The sequence below is a fragment of the Pelodiscus sinensis genome, chromosome 6, assembly GCF_052426305.1.
Source record: "Pelodiscus sinensis isolate ZL-2025 chromosome 6, ASM5242630v1, whole genome shotgun sequence".
Lineage (NCBI taxonomy): Eukaryota > Metazoa > Chordata > Testudines > Trionychidae > Pelodiscus > Pelodiscus sinensis.
Genome location: NC_143057.1, coordinates 50746975 through 50763242, shown reverse-complemented (window position 1 = coordinate 50763242; position 16268 = coordinate 50746975). Strand labels below are relative to the sequence as shown.

Below are 16268 nucleotides of genomic sequence, written 5' to 3'. Positions count from 1 at the left end.
GGGCATGAAGGAGCATATGTGTTCAGAGGCAGAAGTAAGGCCATCGTAATGACAGCTGTTGCACTTTGAATAGTGACATGTTTTGATTATGTATTACTAGCAGACTTATCCAGTGTAGCTTGGGTCTTTCAGGGCAGGATCTTGGGGACGTGTGTGTGGGCGGGAGAGTACAGGAGGCTGTGGGCTAAGGAAGTGTTTTCTCCTTCCTAGCCCCCAGACTGCAGGGGACCTGTTTTCTCCCTCTCCCCAGGCCACCCTTGCATAGCCTGTATGAAATCTGAAAATTATCTTTAAACATTCAAAATATTCATGCACGCAGATAATTATATGTATAGAACTTTATGCAGCTTGATATTTTATGCAGTTAAATTGAAGATATGAAAAGAAAGTTTCAAGGAAACAGACTCATGATCTACTAGATTTGTTTATAAAGAAACAAATTGCCAGTAAGCTTAGAGAAGAAAAAGGCAGTTAATTAAAATCACAGCCTTATCAGTTGATCTATATATAAGATTCTTCAGATAAAAACTCAGACAAATAGAGAAATTTGTCAGCCTTTAACCCAAAATAAATGTGATTGATAGTTTACTTGAAAAACCAATAAAAGTCAAGGAATCTCTTGAATCTTTAGACTGAATTACAGCTAACATTCACCACATCTACCACATCAACTACTCTTCATTCAAGGAAAATCCTCTGGACAAGGCATCTGTGAGGCAAAGCCTCTTCAAAGAATAAGCAAAAACTCTCCCAAAGAAACACCACTCATGGCTTCAGCAACTTTGATGTTGTGACAAGAATTTAGGTGAACCATTCCACTAGATCCTGCATGCACAAAGCATTGCAAATGGATTAGCTTTGCCTTTACCCACAGGTCAGATACGTGTAACTAGACCAAATATTCTGAGCTAGAGGACACAAGAAATAGGATTATAATTTGCCTGTATTGTAACTTCAATCAGTTCCTTATGGGAATTTGATAGGCCTAGCACAAGCAGCGGTAAGTCCCAGTTTTCTATCTACAGCAAATACCCCAAAAACACTCCATAGTTTTCATAAAGCTTATTCATTGTAATGTTTTTACAATCAGTTTTATGTGACATGGAAATTCAAATTAAACTTTTTTCCTTTATGTATTGACATCTTTATGGCTTTTATATGCACCGTATATTGAACTAGATTGCTTTTATAGAAATGGAATTTGCTAATATACAAGAAAAAATTTGATATTTACAGAAATTAAATATTTCCAATTAAATTTCTGATGTGATCTCCCCCTCCACTTATTACATATTTGCTGAGTTCTTTGGCATGTATTTAGAAGAAACATCTCTATAAAGGTGTTTGCTATGGATTGCCACACAATCTAACTCTACGGGCATCCATTGATTAGTTGGTTTTTAAATAAGCAGAAAATGGGAAATGGAACTTTAAAAAACCCATTAATGGAATAACAACATTTTATCAGAGCTTATTCGGGCTTTTGATTGACATTGATTATCTCAACATGAGTAAAGCTAATCTCAGTGCAAGGTCTTGACTAATATTAGAAAGAAAATTTAAAAATGAATGTACCTAGTGAGTTTAAATCAAACTCACAAAATCAAGGAAATTCAAAAATTTTAATTCATTATTTAAATTGTAGTTCCCCTCTGAACACAGATCCTGTAAAAATGGCATTGCAGTATTTTGTTGTATTTCACTTCTACCCTCAGTTACGAATATTTATTTGTAAGCAAGGGCCAGAAATTTGTCAACCTTGATTATGATATGTGTGAAGTCGACCCAGTGAAATAAACTACTTGGGGAATAAGATGGCTTATGATAATGATTTTTTCCACCTTTGAGCCTTTCATGCTGAACAATGGATGAAACCATTAAGATCTGTTCATTGTGGCTGTAACTTCATATATCTGTAATAGATTCCATATTTGTAAGTTATCTAATAATTCTGCTGAAAATATGCAATACAGAATAGAATCCAGACTTTTCTCCATAGCTGTGTTCACCCAGCAATATATATATTTTTCCACTAGAGTCAAGAAATATGTCACGTAATACTGAGAGAAGGCAGATCTGCTGTGTGTAAAGGGATACCATAGTTACAGTCACTTTTTTTGGCTCTGACTTCAACTGCACTACAATGTATATTGTTTCTGAATATATTGTCATATATATACATGAGAGTATGTACATGGTACAAAAACAATATGATCAGTAATCCTTGCAATAACTTAAATAGTAAACTCAATTCACACTTCGGTTTGTGTGGTTTGTTTGATTTGTTTAATTATGGAAGGAGAGGGATAGGACTGAAAAGTTATTGCAATATTCTATGAAAAGCTAGTTATTTCATAAGGCAAATAAAATGCTGGTATTATAGTAATATTATGGTTCCTATTTTTCTAAAAGAAACATTGCAGTTTATAATGCAAATAAGCTAAACACAAATAAAACGCTAATAGTAGAGATATTATTTTTAGAGTCAGTTTATGTTATGGAACAGACTATGTGAAGAAGCTATTTTTAGCAACAACATAAAGAGCTACAGTTTTCTCTGTTCTAAAGATTGCTGTCCCTAGAGATGCTCTGAGAGCCTTCTACACTTTCAGTTTTTTAAACAGCTAGTTTTCTATCACGTATGATTAATTTTTGTTCACCACTAGCCCAGCTCTGTATTAATTTTATGTGTTTGCAATTCCCTTTGAAATCACTGTGAGTTTTGGATGATCAGGAATGCAGGACATGACCCAATCTTTAACTATTGGGGGTGGGGAAACATGACTGAAAAGTACTCCATTGTTCTGTGAAAAGCTGGTTGTTCCATAAAATACTGGTGGTATAATAATATTGTGATTCATATTTTTTTTTAAAGCAGAGTTGTGGTGAGGATTAAGTTTAATTCCTGGACTTGTGAGGGAAATTATTTTATAAACAATATTCAGAGAAAAATGGTGTTAATTTAAAAAAGCACTATTTGCATTCAGTCTTTTAACGCAAACTAGTTTTGTAATAATAATAAAAGAGGGATGGCTTGGGCATTTGCATTATATGTAATAAGGACTTTCATTTGTTATTACATCAGTAAATCACAAAGATTACCATGCGTTTGAATATTTGCAATGCAAATTACCTTATGCATACATATTAACTATTGTAATGAAGCATACAAGGAAACATTGTCTTTACTGTTCTCAGTTCACCATTTTTTTAATTGCTTGTAGTCCAGCTTTCCTTAGAGCACTGTTGGATTACCCAAATCTCATGCCAGCTTCTAGCTTTAGCTGGCATCAAGATATGCAATCAGAAATTCTTGCCAACCATACTGCTAGTTGTGCTTTAAGGCTAATTCAAAATGCAGCAACCTCTTCAGAAAAAAGATTAGTGAAGTCCTACAGAAAATGAACACACTGGGCTTGCTTCCACTGAATTCAGTAGGATTCTTCCCCACTCACTGATCTGAGTGGGAACAGGATCTAAACACACTGGGACCAAACCACAGGTGTTATACTTTAACATCGTTCATTTAGTTCAGGTCACAAATCAGTACCAATTAAGATCAATGAAGGATCTGCCCTATTGTGTGCTAAGATGAAAGTATTTCAATGAATCACAGAAATATAGCTCTGGAAGGGACCTCAAGAAGACCTCTGCTCTTTCCTACCATGCTGAAGTAGGACCAGGTGTACCTAGACAATCCCTAACCACTGGTTATCCAATGGCAGAGATCCAAAACCTCTCTAGATAACTTTATCAGTGTTTAAATGTTAATTTTCCTAATATCTAACCTAAATTTCCCTTGCTGCAAACTAGGCTGATAACTTCTTGTGGTGCAAACTTCTTGTGCTGCCTTTAGTGGAACATCTTAAAAATAACCTGTTATAGATTGAAGACTGTTATTTTATTGCTCCTCAGTTTAACTTCGGTAGAGTAAGCATGCTCAATTCTTTCAACCTTTCCTCACAGGTCAAATTTTATAAACCTCTTATCATTTTTGTTGCTCTGCTCTGTACTCTGTCCTATTTGTCCACATCATTCTTAAAGTGTGGTGCCCAAAACTGGACACAATATTACTAAAGCCTTATCAGTGCCAAATGGAGGACAAATTACCTCTCATGACTTATATTCATCAATCCTGTCAATGCATCCCAGAATGACATTTGATTTGTTTGGAACTGCATCACAATGTTGACTAATATTCAATTTGTGATCCATTATTGTCCCCAAATAATTTTCTGCAGGATTGCTCTCTAGCTGTGCATTTGATTTTTTCTTTCCTAAGTGCAGAACTTTCCACGTGTCTTTATTGAAATTCATCTTATTGATTTCAGATCAATTCTACAATTTATCAGGATCATGATGCATTCTAACTGTGTTCTCCAAAGGGCATAAGATTTTTATGCAATGTATTAATGACTTAGGACTATCAATACATAGCTCCTGGGCCCCAGCTGCTGCATTTCCTGACTCCCCTCCCACTGTATGGGCTTAGGAGAAAATTGTGGAAAGGAATTACTCAAAGGCTCCAGACAGTACAGGCAGAAGTTGCCAAAGCAAAATGTCCTTTTGATATTCAGAGAACTTTCTACAGTATCTTATTAGATCTCCTTTGCTCTGTGCTGATTGGCTGTTTCAACCCTTCTGTACCGCAGCTCTCTCTTCCTCCCTTTTTCTCACAGTCTCTTCACCTCAGCTTCACTATGCACCTGCCTCTCTAACCCTCTTTTCACTTGCCGTATCCCCTCACTACGGACCATTTACTTCTCTGCATTTCTGCAGTGGCTAACACGATGATACGTCTAGACTGGCATGATTTTCCGCAAATGCTTTTAACGGAAAAGTTTTTCTGTTAAAAGCATTTGTGGAAAAGAGCGTCTAGATTGGCACAGGCGCTTTTCTGCAAAAGCACTTTTTGTGGAAAAGCGTCCGTGCCAATCTAGACGCGGTTTTGCGCAAGAAAGCCCCGATTCCCATTTTCGCCAATGGGGCTTTTTTGCGCAAAACAGTTTTGAGCTGTCTACACTGGCCCTCTTGTGCAAAAACATTTCCGGAAAAGGGCTTTTGCCCGAACGGGAACGTCAAAGCATTTGCGCAAGAAGCACTGATTTCGGACAGTAGAACGTCAGTGCTTTTGCACAAAATCAAGCGGCCACTGTAGACAGCTTGCAAGTTTTTGTGCAAAAGCGGCCTTTTTTGCAGAAAAACTTGCCAGTCTAGACGCAGCCCAGTGGTGCACACTCCTGGTCAGCACTTAGGCATTAGCCTATAAATATTTTACTTTCTGTCAGTAGTAGCTACCTATTATTGATAATTCTGAGCTTTTCAAAACTGCATGAAAAGATACAGAAAGGGTTGCTATACTAATTACAGCTCTCAGGCTAGAAGTCGGTCCTTTATTACTACCATTGCCTCCAACTTTTCACAAAAAGCATTTTTTCTCCACAAATTTGGAAATTTAAGGATGATTGCACCCACTAAGGGTATAACTACACTCAAGGCTGCCAATTGGGGAAGGGGTGGAAAGAGGGCAATTGCCCAGCAGTCCGGGTGACTTAAAAGGGCCTGGAGCTACCAGCCACTACTGCTGCTATCGTGATGATGGCAGCAGCTGGAAGCTCCCTGCTGCTTTTAATTCACAGTAGTTTAAATCACCAAAGTGCTAGGGGCTGGTCTGTGCCATGTGCACCATTTGGCTGCCACCTGTGGTCCAGCTCCACCACATCCATGTGGGGACGCCATGCTAGGCTAGCAGCAGTTGGGCTCCTGGGATGCTGATAAGAGGGAAAAGGGACAGCTCCCTCAGGTCCTTTAAGAGCCCTGGGCAGTGGGGGCCAGACCAGCCCTTAATCCCACCACTTCTGCCTGTGGCCTTTCCAGTTACGGTGGCCCCGAGCCTACCCTCCCATACCTCGCCCAGGAGTCTGCCTTCTGTCTACACTGCAATTGAAATCCTACACCTGACCCATGACATCTGAATCGAGCTCATCAGGCTTAGGCTAAGAGGCTGTTTAATTGTGATATGGATGTATGGGCTCAAGCTGGGGCTCAGGCTCTAGGATCTGCCAAGGTGGTACTCAAATACAGAGGTAACTAACAATAATTGTTTTGTTTATATAAGAAAATTCATTTACAGAAGAAGAAGAAGAAATAGCAATATGTAGAAATTGTGTGTGAAATTAATAACTTTTCTAAATACAATTACGTGTATTTTCTTCTGAAGAATCTTTTGCTAATAGGTGTTTTTATCCTCTTGGTTCTTAGCATAATAGGTGGCTATTATCTATGAGTAGCAAACTATTTAAGGATGCTCCCCAGTCTAGAGAGGTTTGTAATAAAGTGAATTAGTTAAGCATTCTGAAGCGGCAGTAATGTTTGTTCTGTTATCAGATGTCATCTTTGCTGATCTGTGCTGTGCATAGAAGACAGACTTCAATACAAACCTCAAGATCTAATTAGTGCTTCAGTTCACCCACAAGACTCTGAACAGCATTTCCTATCTAATGAGCACTTTCCCCCTTTTCTATATAACGTAATTACAGACCAGCCTCTTTCCCATTAATCAAATAAATGAAAACAGCCTGCATTTTCTTTTCTGTTATATTATTGGGAACATGCTTCCAATTAAATCTGTGTTTGTTATCTCAGCAAAGAATGGTGTGACTAAAATGTATTTAAGAAGGGTTAATAATATTTTACTCATCTTTATTGCTTCCCATCTGTGAGAGTACCAAAGCACTTTACAAAGAGTAATGAACGTTCAAAACAGTTTATGAGAAACTGAGACACTGAAAGGTTGCATGACTTGCTCAAGAGTGGGTCAGTAACATAAGCAGGTTTACAACCAAGATATTCTAACTCCTGGTCATGTGCTTTAACCACTAGATATAATTTAAATTAGTTACATTTAATAATCTGACAGTTACATTTAGTAAGCAGGATATCTTTACCAGAGAAATCAATAGTGAGTTACACTAAATGATATTGGCTTTACAAATATAGTATGATTGGCAAGCCAGTACTCTACATCCTCATGATTATAACACAGATACTGTATCATAATCTGGTGTGGGAATGAGGAAATCTAACAATTTTTTTCAACTGAGGTCAGTTTGCTTAAATTAAGACGCTCTCTCCATTTGCTTAGTGCAATAGGAATTATGAATTATGTAGAACTGTTCAGGTGTGTCTTGACCTAAATCCAAATTTTTGTTCAAAAAAGAAAAAGCCTCAATCACTCAGCTTCTGTAATAGCTGTGCAATAAGGATCTGTACAAATGGTGGTTTATGTATCGATAGAGACTTATGAGAAGAACTGAATACTTTTCAAAATTCAACCTGTACTTCATCATGGGCTCAGTCCTGCTCACACTGAAGTCAGTTCTACCAAAATTGTTTACATGATTTACTACTGTGTACATGAATGAATCCATCTGGTTTTCCAGGTAGAATAACTAAAGATAAGCACAAGATGTCAACCCATCTTATGCCCATTGTGGGCATTACTGTAATTTAAATAATAAAATATACATAATGAATACTCAATATTTGACTTGAAAACTGTGATTTGAAAAGTAAACCACAATAAGTGAACAGGTGTTCATTGGGTTATATTTTTTTACCATTTTCCCCTACCTAACTGCATTTATTCTCTTCCCTTTCCAGATGCAGCAATTGTTCCATGAAAATTACGAACATAATCGGAAGGGTTACATACAAGATCTTCACAACAGCAAAATACACACAGCCATCACACTTCATCCAAATAAAAGGCCAGCCTACCAATACAGACTCCACAATTACATACTGAGTCGCAAAATTTCAGAACTACGCTATCGTACCATCCAGCTCCACAGAGAGAGTGCCCTCATGAGCAAGCTCAGTAACAGTGAAATAAATAAGGAAGATCAGCAGCTAGGAATGATGCCATCTTTCAATCGCTTCCAGCCCCATGAAAGGAATGAAGTCATTGAATGGGAATTCCTAACAGGGAAGTTACTGTACTCTGTGACTGAGAATCAGCCACCCAGACAAAGCATAAATAGCGTTTTGCGAGCAGCATTGGATGACACAGTGATGCAAGTAATGGAAATGATAAACGAGAACTCTAAATCAAGGGGAAGGCAGATTGATTTCAAGGAAATACAATATGGCTACCGTAGGGTTGATCCTATGCATGGAGTGGAGTATATCCTGGATTTGCTGCTTCTGTACAAAAGACACAAAGGAAGAAAACTGACAGTTCCAGTGAGACGTCATGCCTACCTTCAGCAATTGTTTAGCAAGCCTTTTTTCAAAGAGGCTGAGGAACTGGATGTGCGAAACCTTGTGGAGAATATCAACAGTGATACTCAGTCTTTCTCTTTTCTTTCAAATTCTTTAAAGATTTTTTCATCCTTCCAAGGCACCAAAGAAATAGGAGGTCACAGTGACAAGAAAATACATATTCTTGTCCCTCTCACAGGAAGATACGACATTTTCTTGCGATTTATGGAGAATTTTGAAAAGACTTGTGTCATTCCCAGACAAAATGTAAAGCTAGCAGTAATTCTGTTCAGCTCTGATTCTGGGCAAGATTCCAGCAAACACAGAGAGCTAATTAAAGAATATCATAATAAGTATCCGAAGGCAGATATGACACTCATTCCTATGACAGGAGAGTTTTCCAGAGGATTAGGTCTTGAAATAGCCTCATCTCAATTTGACAATGACACTTTGCTGCTATTCTGTGATGTTGACCTGATATTCACTCCAGACTTTCTCCAGCGCTGTAGAGATAATACTATTCAAGGACAACAAGTTTATTATCCCATCATCTTTAGCCAATATGATCCAAAAGTGATATATGGAGGCAACCCTCCAGCTGACAGTAACTTTGTTTTCACAAAGAAAACTGGATTTTGGCGAGACTATGGATTTGGAATCACTTGTATTTACAAAAGTGATCTACTGAGTGCTGGTGGATTTGATACCTCAATTCAAGGCTGGGGACTTGAGGATGTAGACCTCTTCACTAAAGTAATAACTTCTGGGCTGAAGGCTTTTAGAAGTCAAGAAGTAGGAGTTGTACATGTTTTTCATCCTGTTCAGTGCGACCCCAATTTAGACCCTAAACAATATAAAATGTGCTTGGGGTCCAGAGCAAGTACATTTGCATCTACCATGCAGCTGGCTGAACTCTGGCTAGAAAAGCACTTAGGTGTCAGATATAATCAAACTCTCTCCTGACATGCCAGCTCATTCTGCCTTTTTGGGAGGAGTTTACCTCGTTGCTGTTTTGATTTTATTGTCATATTTTTAAACTCCTCTTTGTCTTCCAAAGGGTGTATGTTGACCTCAAACTAGATGAGACTGCTGTACACTAATATTTCCAATTCCTTCTGAACTGATTAGATGAGTTACTTTCCTATTCGCTTTAGTCAAAATTGACGGAACTCATGGCAATCAAATGATCCCATGGAGCACATTCATCAGGAAAGACTGTATCAAAGGAATGTTCTCTCTGGGCTTTAAGATGCAATATCAATCTGTGTTGTGTTTGTCAAACTTAATGTGATACAAATATTTACTGGTGAAGGTACCACAAAAGTGCTTTATGCTTCCTCTGGGGAAGGAACTCTGTAACATAAACTTGAGTTTTATAATTTATATGAGGACTTATATATATATAAACACTACTTTTCTTCATCTTTAGAATTTTTAAAGTAAATGAATAACTATGATTGTATCTTTATTTTTTAAAAAAAGAAAAATTGAGGTATCTTTCCAAATGCAATTGGTACTGGCTACCAAGGTCCTTAAAAGTCTTATTGTAATAATGAGCTCCTTATTATTGTCTGTTCTGTGTGAATGAACTTTATTTTCTCAAGGGATTTAATCAACTACTCATGTACATTTTAGAAGCTTTGTGAAAAAAATGTCCTTCATTTGCTGGCAAGAAGAAACTATGACAGAACATGATTATTTATAATAAAGTATAGACGTACAGTATTCTTTTTCAAAACAGAGACTAAGTTACTGTGTCTCTTTAAAATGGGTCTCTACAATAGAAAGGATTTTCTTTCATATTCCTTTCGGAAAGCTGCACCTGATATAAAAGGTGATAAGTGTAGTTAAAATTGCCTTTTTTACGTTTGTGCATTAATATTTGCATTCAGAAACTAGCCATTGTAAAATTTCAAAAATTGTAAAAAAAAAAAAAAAAGTATGGAAATTTACTTCTGCTGGTCAAAGTTCCTTGCCAATATATTTATACTAAACAAATGTTACAGGACTGTATTAAAATGTATCTTTCCAGAAAGCCTAAAATCAGGCTTTTAAATGGGGGAAAGGGACAAAAGGGGTCAGTTACCCTGGAGCCTGGCTATTTAAAAAAAAGCTCCCAGCTACCACTGCAGTTACAGCAGCAATGGCAAAGACTGGAGACTCAGATTCTTTAAATCACTGCTGGAGCTCCGGTTGGTGCTGAAGGGCTGCCTGGGGGAACCTAGCCTCAGCCCGATCCCTTCTGCACAAAGTCCCACCTCTTCCAGGAACCTGGAGACACCTCCCTCTCGCCTTGCCGGGGACCCAGCTAAGTCTATCAGCTGCCCTGCCTGAAATTGTCATATTATGGATCTGTATGGTAATTAAAATGAAACCAGCATAAGAAAAAATAAATAGAAAGTAAATTTTTATACTTAAGTTTTTGTATAGGGAAACTGTGTGACCATTTTAAATATTGTTCATATTTTCTTTTCAGGTGGTGCTTTCTTCCACAACATTTCTTTTTAATCTTTCTTTTTACACTTTTAGAATATTTTACTTGGAGTCTTTGCTAAGAACTCACAAAGCATACACAAGAAACCATCAGATTTTAGCCAAACTTGAGTTCATATTTTGGATATATGTAATAACTAACGTAGTTGACTTCAAATGATATTGGAAGGAGAGCTGGGCAAATGATGAAAATAAAAATTCCTCAAGTGTTGTTCATATGTTTACACAAATGTGTTTTGACCATGTTCAGCTTTTTTTGTTTTCTCTTTCTGAGTGACTGACAGGCAGGGAATTTTTCTAGAGACAAAGACCTGTTGACCACCCAAGACTCCATCCAAGACTCCTGCAATGGTGACCAATTAATTACTGATCCCATAGATCCCTCCTGGCTGGCAGAAGACTCAGTAAAATTAAAATCTAGAAATTAATCTTTGTGAGAAGTACTCTGATGTCTCTTGTGTTTCAATTTAATGTATTAGCCTGGTATATATTAGGAAGCATAATCTGTGAAACATCCCGAAATTCATAGTACAGTAGTAGTATATTTGAATTAAACACAAATAACAGCAATAGGCAAAGGGCAACACACAAAGTAGCTCAAGCACTGGGACAGGTGAGCTCATTAACAAAAATCACAGCATAAAGGGTGTGTCTAGACTACAGGGGTTTTTTTTTTTTTAAAGTGGCCTTTTTTCGATAAAACTTCCCCTGTATCTAGACTGCTGCTGCGTTCTTTCGAAAGTAAATCAAAAGAATGCGGCAGTTTTTTCGACTGTGGAAAACATCATTTTACGAGGAAGAATGCCTTTTTTCGCAAGTGCTCTTTTGAAAAAAGGCACTATGTAATGCAAACTGGGTTTTTTCGAAAGAGAGCATCCAGACTGCTTGGGTGCTCTCTTTTGAAAAAGCGGCTTGCTTTTTCAAAAGTACTGGTTTTAGTCTAGACGCTCTTTTTCAAAAAAGGCTTTTTCAAAAGTATCTTTCAAAAAAGCCTTTTTCGAAAGAGGCTTGCAGTCTATACGTAGCCAAAATGATGGAGTAGTACTTCCAACACCTTTTATTTGAAGTAGGAGAAAACTATTGCCATTGTGTTTCATCATGGTGCTGATGGAAGTTGGTAGTTAGAGCATGAATTGCAATTGCCCAGATCACCTTGGGAGAACCCATCTTCTCTCCTTTTCCTCCTGTTCAGCCCAATGCTGCTGATACACTTTTGGGGAAAGTAAATTTCAGAGCTATATTTGAAACTATTTTTGGAACCCAAAAATGTAGGTTTTCATGAATATTTATGCCTAAAGTGCTTGCACTCTTATTCGATCAGGTAACCAAGAACAGGCAATATAATTAGTCTGACCACACACAATTAACCAAGGTAGCTCAAATAGCAAATATCAGAAAATGAATACTTGTTGGTAAATGTCTGTGATCAGGCCATAGACTTCAAAGAGAGACCAACAATTTTGATCTGCTTCTCTGTATTCCAGTCTAATTACATTGGATAGCTTATTGGCTATTTGCTCAGCTCACATTAAAAATAGAGACCAAAATGTTCATTGTAGAGGCAATGCTGTACAGAGGGCTTGCGGGTTTGAGTCCTAAGTGATATGAACAAAATGTTAGTAATTACTATTACAGATATTTATTTAGTGATGATTTATTAATTTGTTTACATGATGAATTACTTTGTTACCAACCTGATTATAAATGTTCATTATAAAATACTGCATTGTTTTTGGAATAACTATCTGAGACCATGCGAACTTGCATTAGTTTGTTTAAGGTATAATGCCCCTTTTGGTAAGATCAAAATAAAAAAAAGACAAAAATGTTAGAGTGATGTTATGGTTGTATAGATTTAGGCTGAAGTGTCCATTGTTTACTTTTATCCTGTTTTAATCCTATTTTAACTGTAAAATGAAATGTCTTGTATGCTATCCCTTTGCATACGTGCAGTCAATGGATTAATAATGAAATAGACTGTAATGTCATAGTACTTTGGAATGGAGATATGAGAGTTGCTTTAATTTTCTGATTACTGACAATGGCTTGTGCCTATTGGTACTTCTGTCATTTTGAAACAGCTCTGCTCAGAAAAATGAGAAAATTAAAAATAAGTAACATCTTTGGCTTTTTCTCCTAATGCAATGTGCTATTCACATCAGTTAAATTACTACACTTACATCTTCTAGGCTAAAGGATCTTTCCGGGGCAAGTTCACTTGTGTTCTCTACCCTGCATAAAATACACTTGAGGAACAACAGGACATGGGGGCACAAGCAGTCTACATTTTATTGATCAGTTCACCAGCGTGTCGGAGACATTTTCAATAGTGTCCTTTGTGAAGCCATTTAAGGGTGACAGTTACAGTGCTCCACCTAAAATTTTGACACATGGCTGCCAATGGCTGTAATGATTTTAATATATGTAATATGAATCCACTAAAAATTTTTGCTATGTAGAGAGAAAACTTCTATAGAGCACATTATGATCAATTTTCCACAATGAAGAAACATGGTCATTTTAACTTTTTGGGTTTTCTTAAAAAAAAGTGATTAATTAACAAGGATTAGTCACAGTTCATTTCAGATGACAAAAAAATCTTTAAGACTTGGCGAGAAGACAACTGTAGTCTATTGCGTTTATTTTCCTGCATCAGTTGAAATGATTAAAAAAACATAGCTGAGAATTAGTGTATTTCTGTCTAGTGAAATGTTTATGCCTGAGCTGTTTTAAAAAGGAAAAAAATGATACCTCACAGCTTCCCAAAGTTAGCAAAACAAACAAGCAAACAAAAGAGGCTGTATTAGAAACATCTGAAAGTTTAGTTGCAGTAGTGGTAGCAGTGGCAGTTACGGTGCTGAAATCAATATTGAATAACAGAAAAAAAAAACTTATTTTACTTTAAGTAAAACCAAAAGTTAAGTAACAATTTGATCAGATTCTTTTATTCCTTCCTAATGTTCTGCTTTTTTATTTTTATTTCTCTCCATCGGCATTTATTCACTTGCTAATTATCTAGGTTTTCATGCTTCACTCTCACTTTCCCACTTCAGTTTTTATTTAGGTCTTCCCTTTTCTGTAAATGTTATCACAGCATATGAAAGTTTTTTAAACTGTGATATTTCCAGTATGGTTTTTTGAGATGTCACTGCTATAAAAAAATACGGAGCTAGAGTACTTTGCTGAATGAGTTTCCAGTTCTGTTGCAAAGAGTTTCCATTTGCTTGTCACTTTAGTTTATAAGTATCCTGTACTTTATTACTTCATCTTTCCTTGTCTCCTTCAGCCTGGAATCCCACCAAAATGAGGAAATCTTTAAAACTAGGAAAATAATGCATGAGAAGTTTCTTGATTCCCATTTTTGCAGTAAAACAGCATAGTTGGATTTACAGAACTGGATTAATCATATCTAAGTCTAAATCTAGACTTCTATATACTAAAGTCTTTGAACTAGATAATAAATGAGGATATTGATAATATAGGCATTGTGGAAAGTTAGTGGAATGCGGATAACCAATGGGACAGAGTAATAACAGGTACAAAATAGATTGTGCCTGTGGGGAGTGTTACTATATGTGAAAGAAAGCATTGAGTCAAATGAAGTTAAAATCTTAAATGAATCAAACTGTACACAAAATCTCTTAATAGAAATTTCATACTTGAACAATACAAGTCAAATATTAGAATTATACTACTGACCATCTGACTAGGATGTTGTCAGTTACTTTAAAATGTTCAGGGAGAGGCAATTTTTGATTTAATCCTAATGCAGCACAAGGCTTCGTCCAAAAGGAATGCTCCTAAATGGAGCACAGGCTCTGGTCCAAGCTGAACTACTCAGTAATAGCCATCATGATGTAATTAAACTTAATGTCATAATAAGGGGAAAATGTAATAGAAACTCAGAACAGAAGCATTTCAATTCAAAAGAAAAATGAAGACGCCAGTTAAATGGAAATTTCCCAGTCACAAGGGTAAAATGCTTGCAATCTGTATGTGTAACACTGACAGGCAGAACTGAACCTGGGACTTCTGGATTTTAGTGCATGAGGTTCTACAGCTTGATCTAAAAGCCAGCTAGTTCTCTGATAAGGCTGTAGAGCAAACTCATTCGTTCTCTCTCTAAGTAGTTTAAGGGCCAGTGCATGGGAAAGTGAACCACAGTAGATGTGTGGTTTACACACAGAGACTATTTACTAACAGAGCCTCAAAGTAAACATATTTCTCAAATAAAGTAAAAACAAAGATGACTAAAAATATTCCACCATGGCTAAATAGTAGAGTAAAAAGAGGTGGTTAGAGGTCATTCTTTATAAATTGGAAGTCAAATCTTAGTGATAAAAATCAAAAGCAGTATCAGCTTTGGCAAGTCAAGTGTAAATGTATAAGTAGTCAGGCCAAAGAATAATTTGAAGAGCAGCTAGATAAGGATACAAGAACTAATAGCAAAAAGATGTTTAAGCACATCACAAGCAGGAAGCCTGCCAAACAATCAGTGGGATTAATGGACAATCAAGGTGCTAAAGAGTACTCAAGGAATACAAAGCAACTGAAGAGAAATTAAATAAATATTTCCATCAATGTTTGCTGAGAGACATAAGGGAGATTCCTACATCTAAGCCTCTTCCAAAAAAAAAAAAAAAAAAGTGAAAAAATCTTTTTCTGACTCTTCTTTGCAGTCTAGACATAACAATGTTTCCCAATTTTATTTGGCCACAGGACCCCCAGGGATGCCTTAAAAAAAGGCCTCTGCCACGTTTCAGTGAGCTGCAATTCCCGCTGTGGCACTGTCTCTTTAACAGGGGATGGAGGAGGCGTGCTGGCTTTTCGCAGAACCCTTGCTTTTGCTTTGTGGAACGCCAGGGTTCCATGGAGCACCAATTGGAAAACACTGGCCTAAGACATTGACACAGGAGTTTTCTGGAACAAGTTGATAAACAGCAATAATTCACTGGGACCACATGATGAGCACTGAGGAGTTCTGAAGGAACACAAATATGACATTGCAGAACTGTTGAGTGTAGGGTAAAAATTGTTGATTAAATTAGCCTCTTTACTAGATGAGAGGAGGGTAGCTAATGTGGCACCTATATTTATGAGAGACTCCAAAACTGATCCTGGCAAATTACTGGCTGGTAATCCTAACTTCTGTACTAGGTAAATTGGTGAAAACTACAGTATAAACCAAAATGATCAGACACATGGAAGAAAATGATTTTGGAGAAAAGTCAACAAAGCTTTTGAAAAGGAAAAAGGTGCTGTACCAATTTACTAGATTTTTTTGTAGAGTGTCAAAAATATGTAGACAAAGATGATGCAGTTGATACAATGCCTTTCAGCAAGCCCTTGACAAGATCTCTCATTAAATGCTCTTAAGCAATGTAAGCAGTCATGGGATAAAAGGGAAAGTCTTCTCATGGATCATTAGGTGGTTGAAAAGATAAAAAACAGTAGTAATAAATGGTCAGTTTTTGCAACCGAGAGAGAGAAATATTGCAGTCCCCAAGGAACTC

At 36.9% G+C, this 16268-nt stretch overlaps 1 protein-coding gene across 1 annotated transcript in view; it reads left to right on the top strand.

Moving 5' to 3' along the window:
• CHSY3 (chondroitin sulfate synthase 3) overlaps positions 1–12878 on the top strand; it is a 265889-nt gene extending 253011 nt beyond the window's left edge. Inside the window, exon 3 of the mRNA XM_006131872.5 lies at positions 7663–12878. Coding sequence (XP_006131934.4) covers positions 7663–9225 — 1563 coding nt within the window. The 3' untranslated portion in view covers positions 9226–12878. The remainder of the gene's footprint in view (positions 1–7662) is intronic.
• The last annotated feature ends 3390 nt before the right edge of the window (positions 12879–16268 follow it).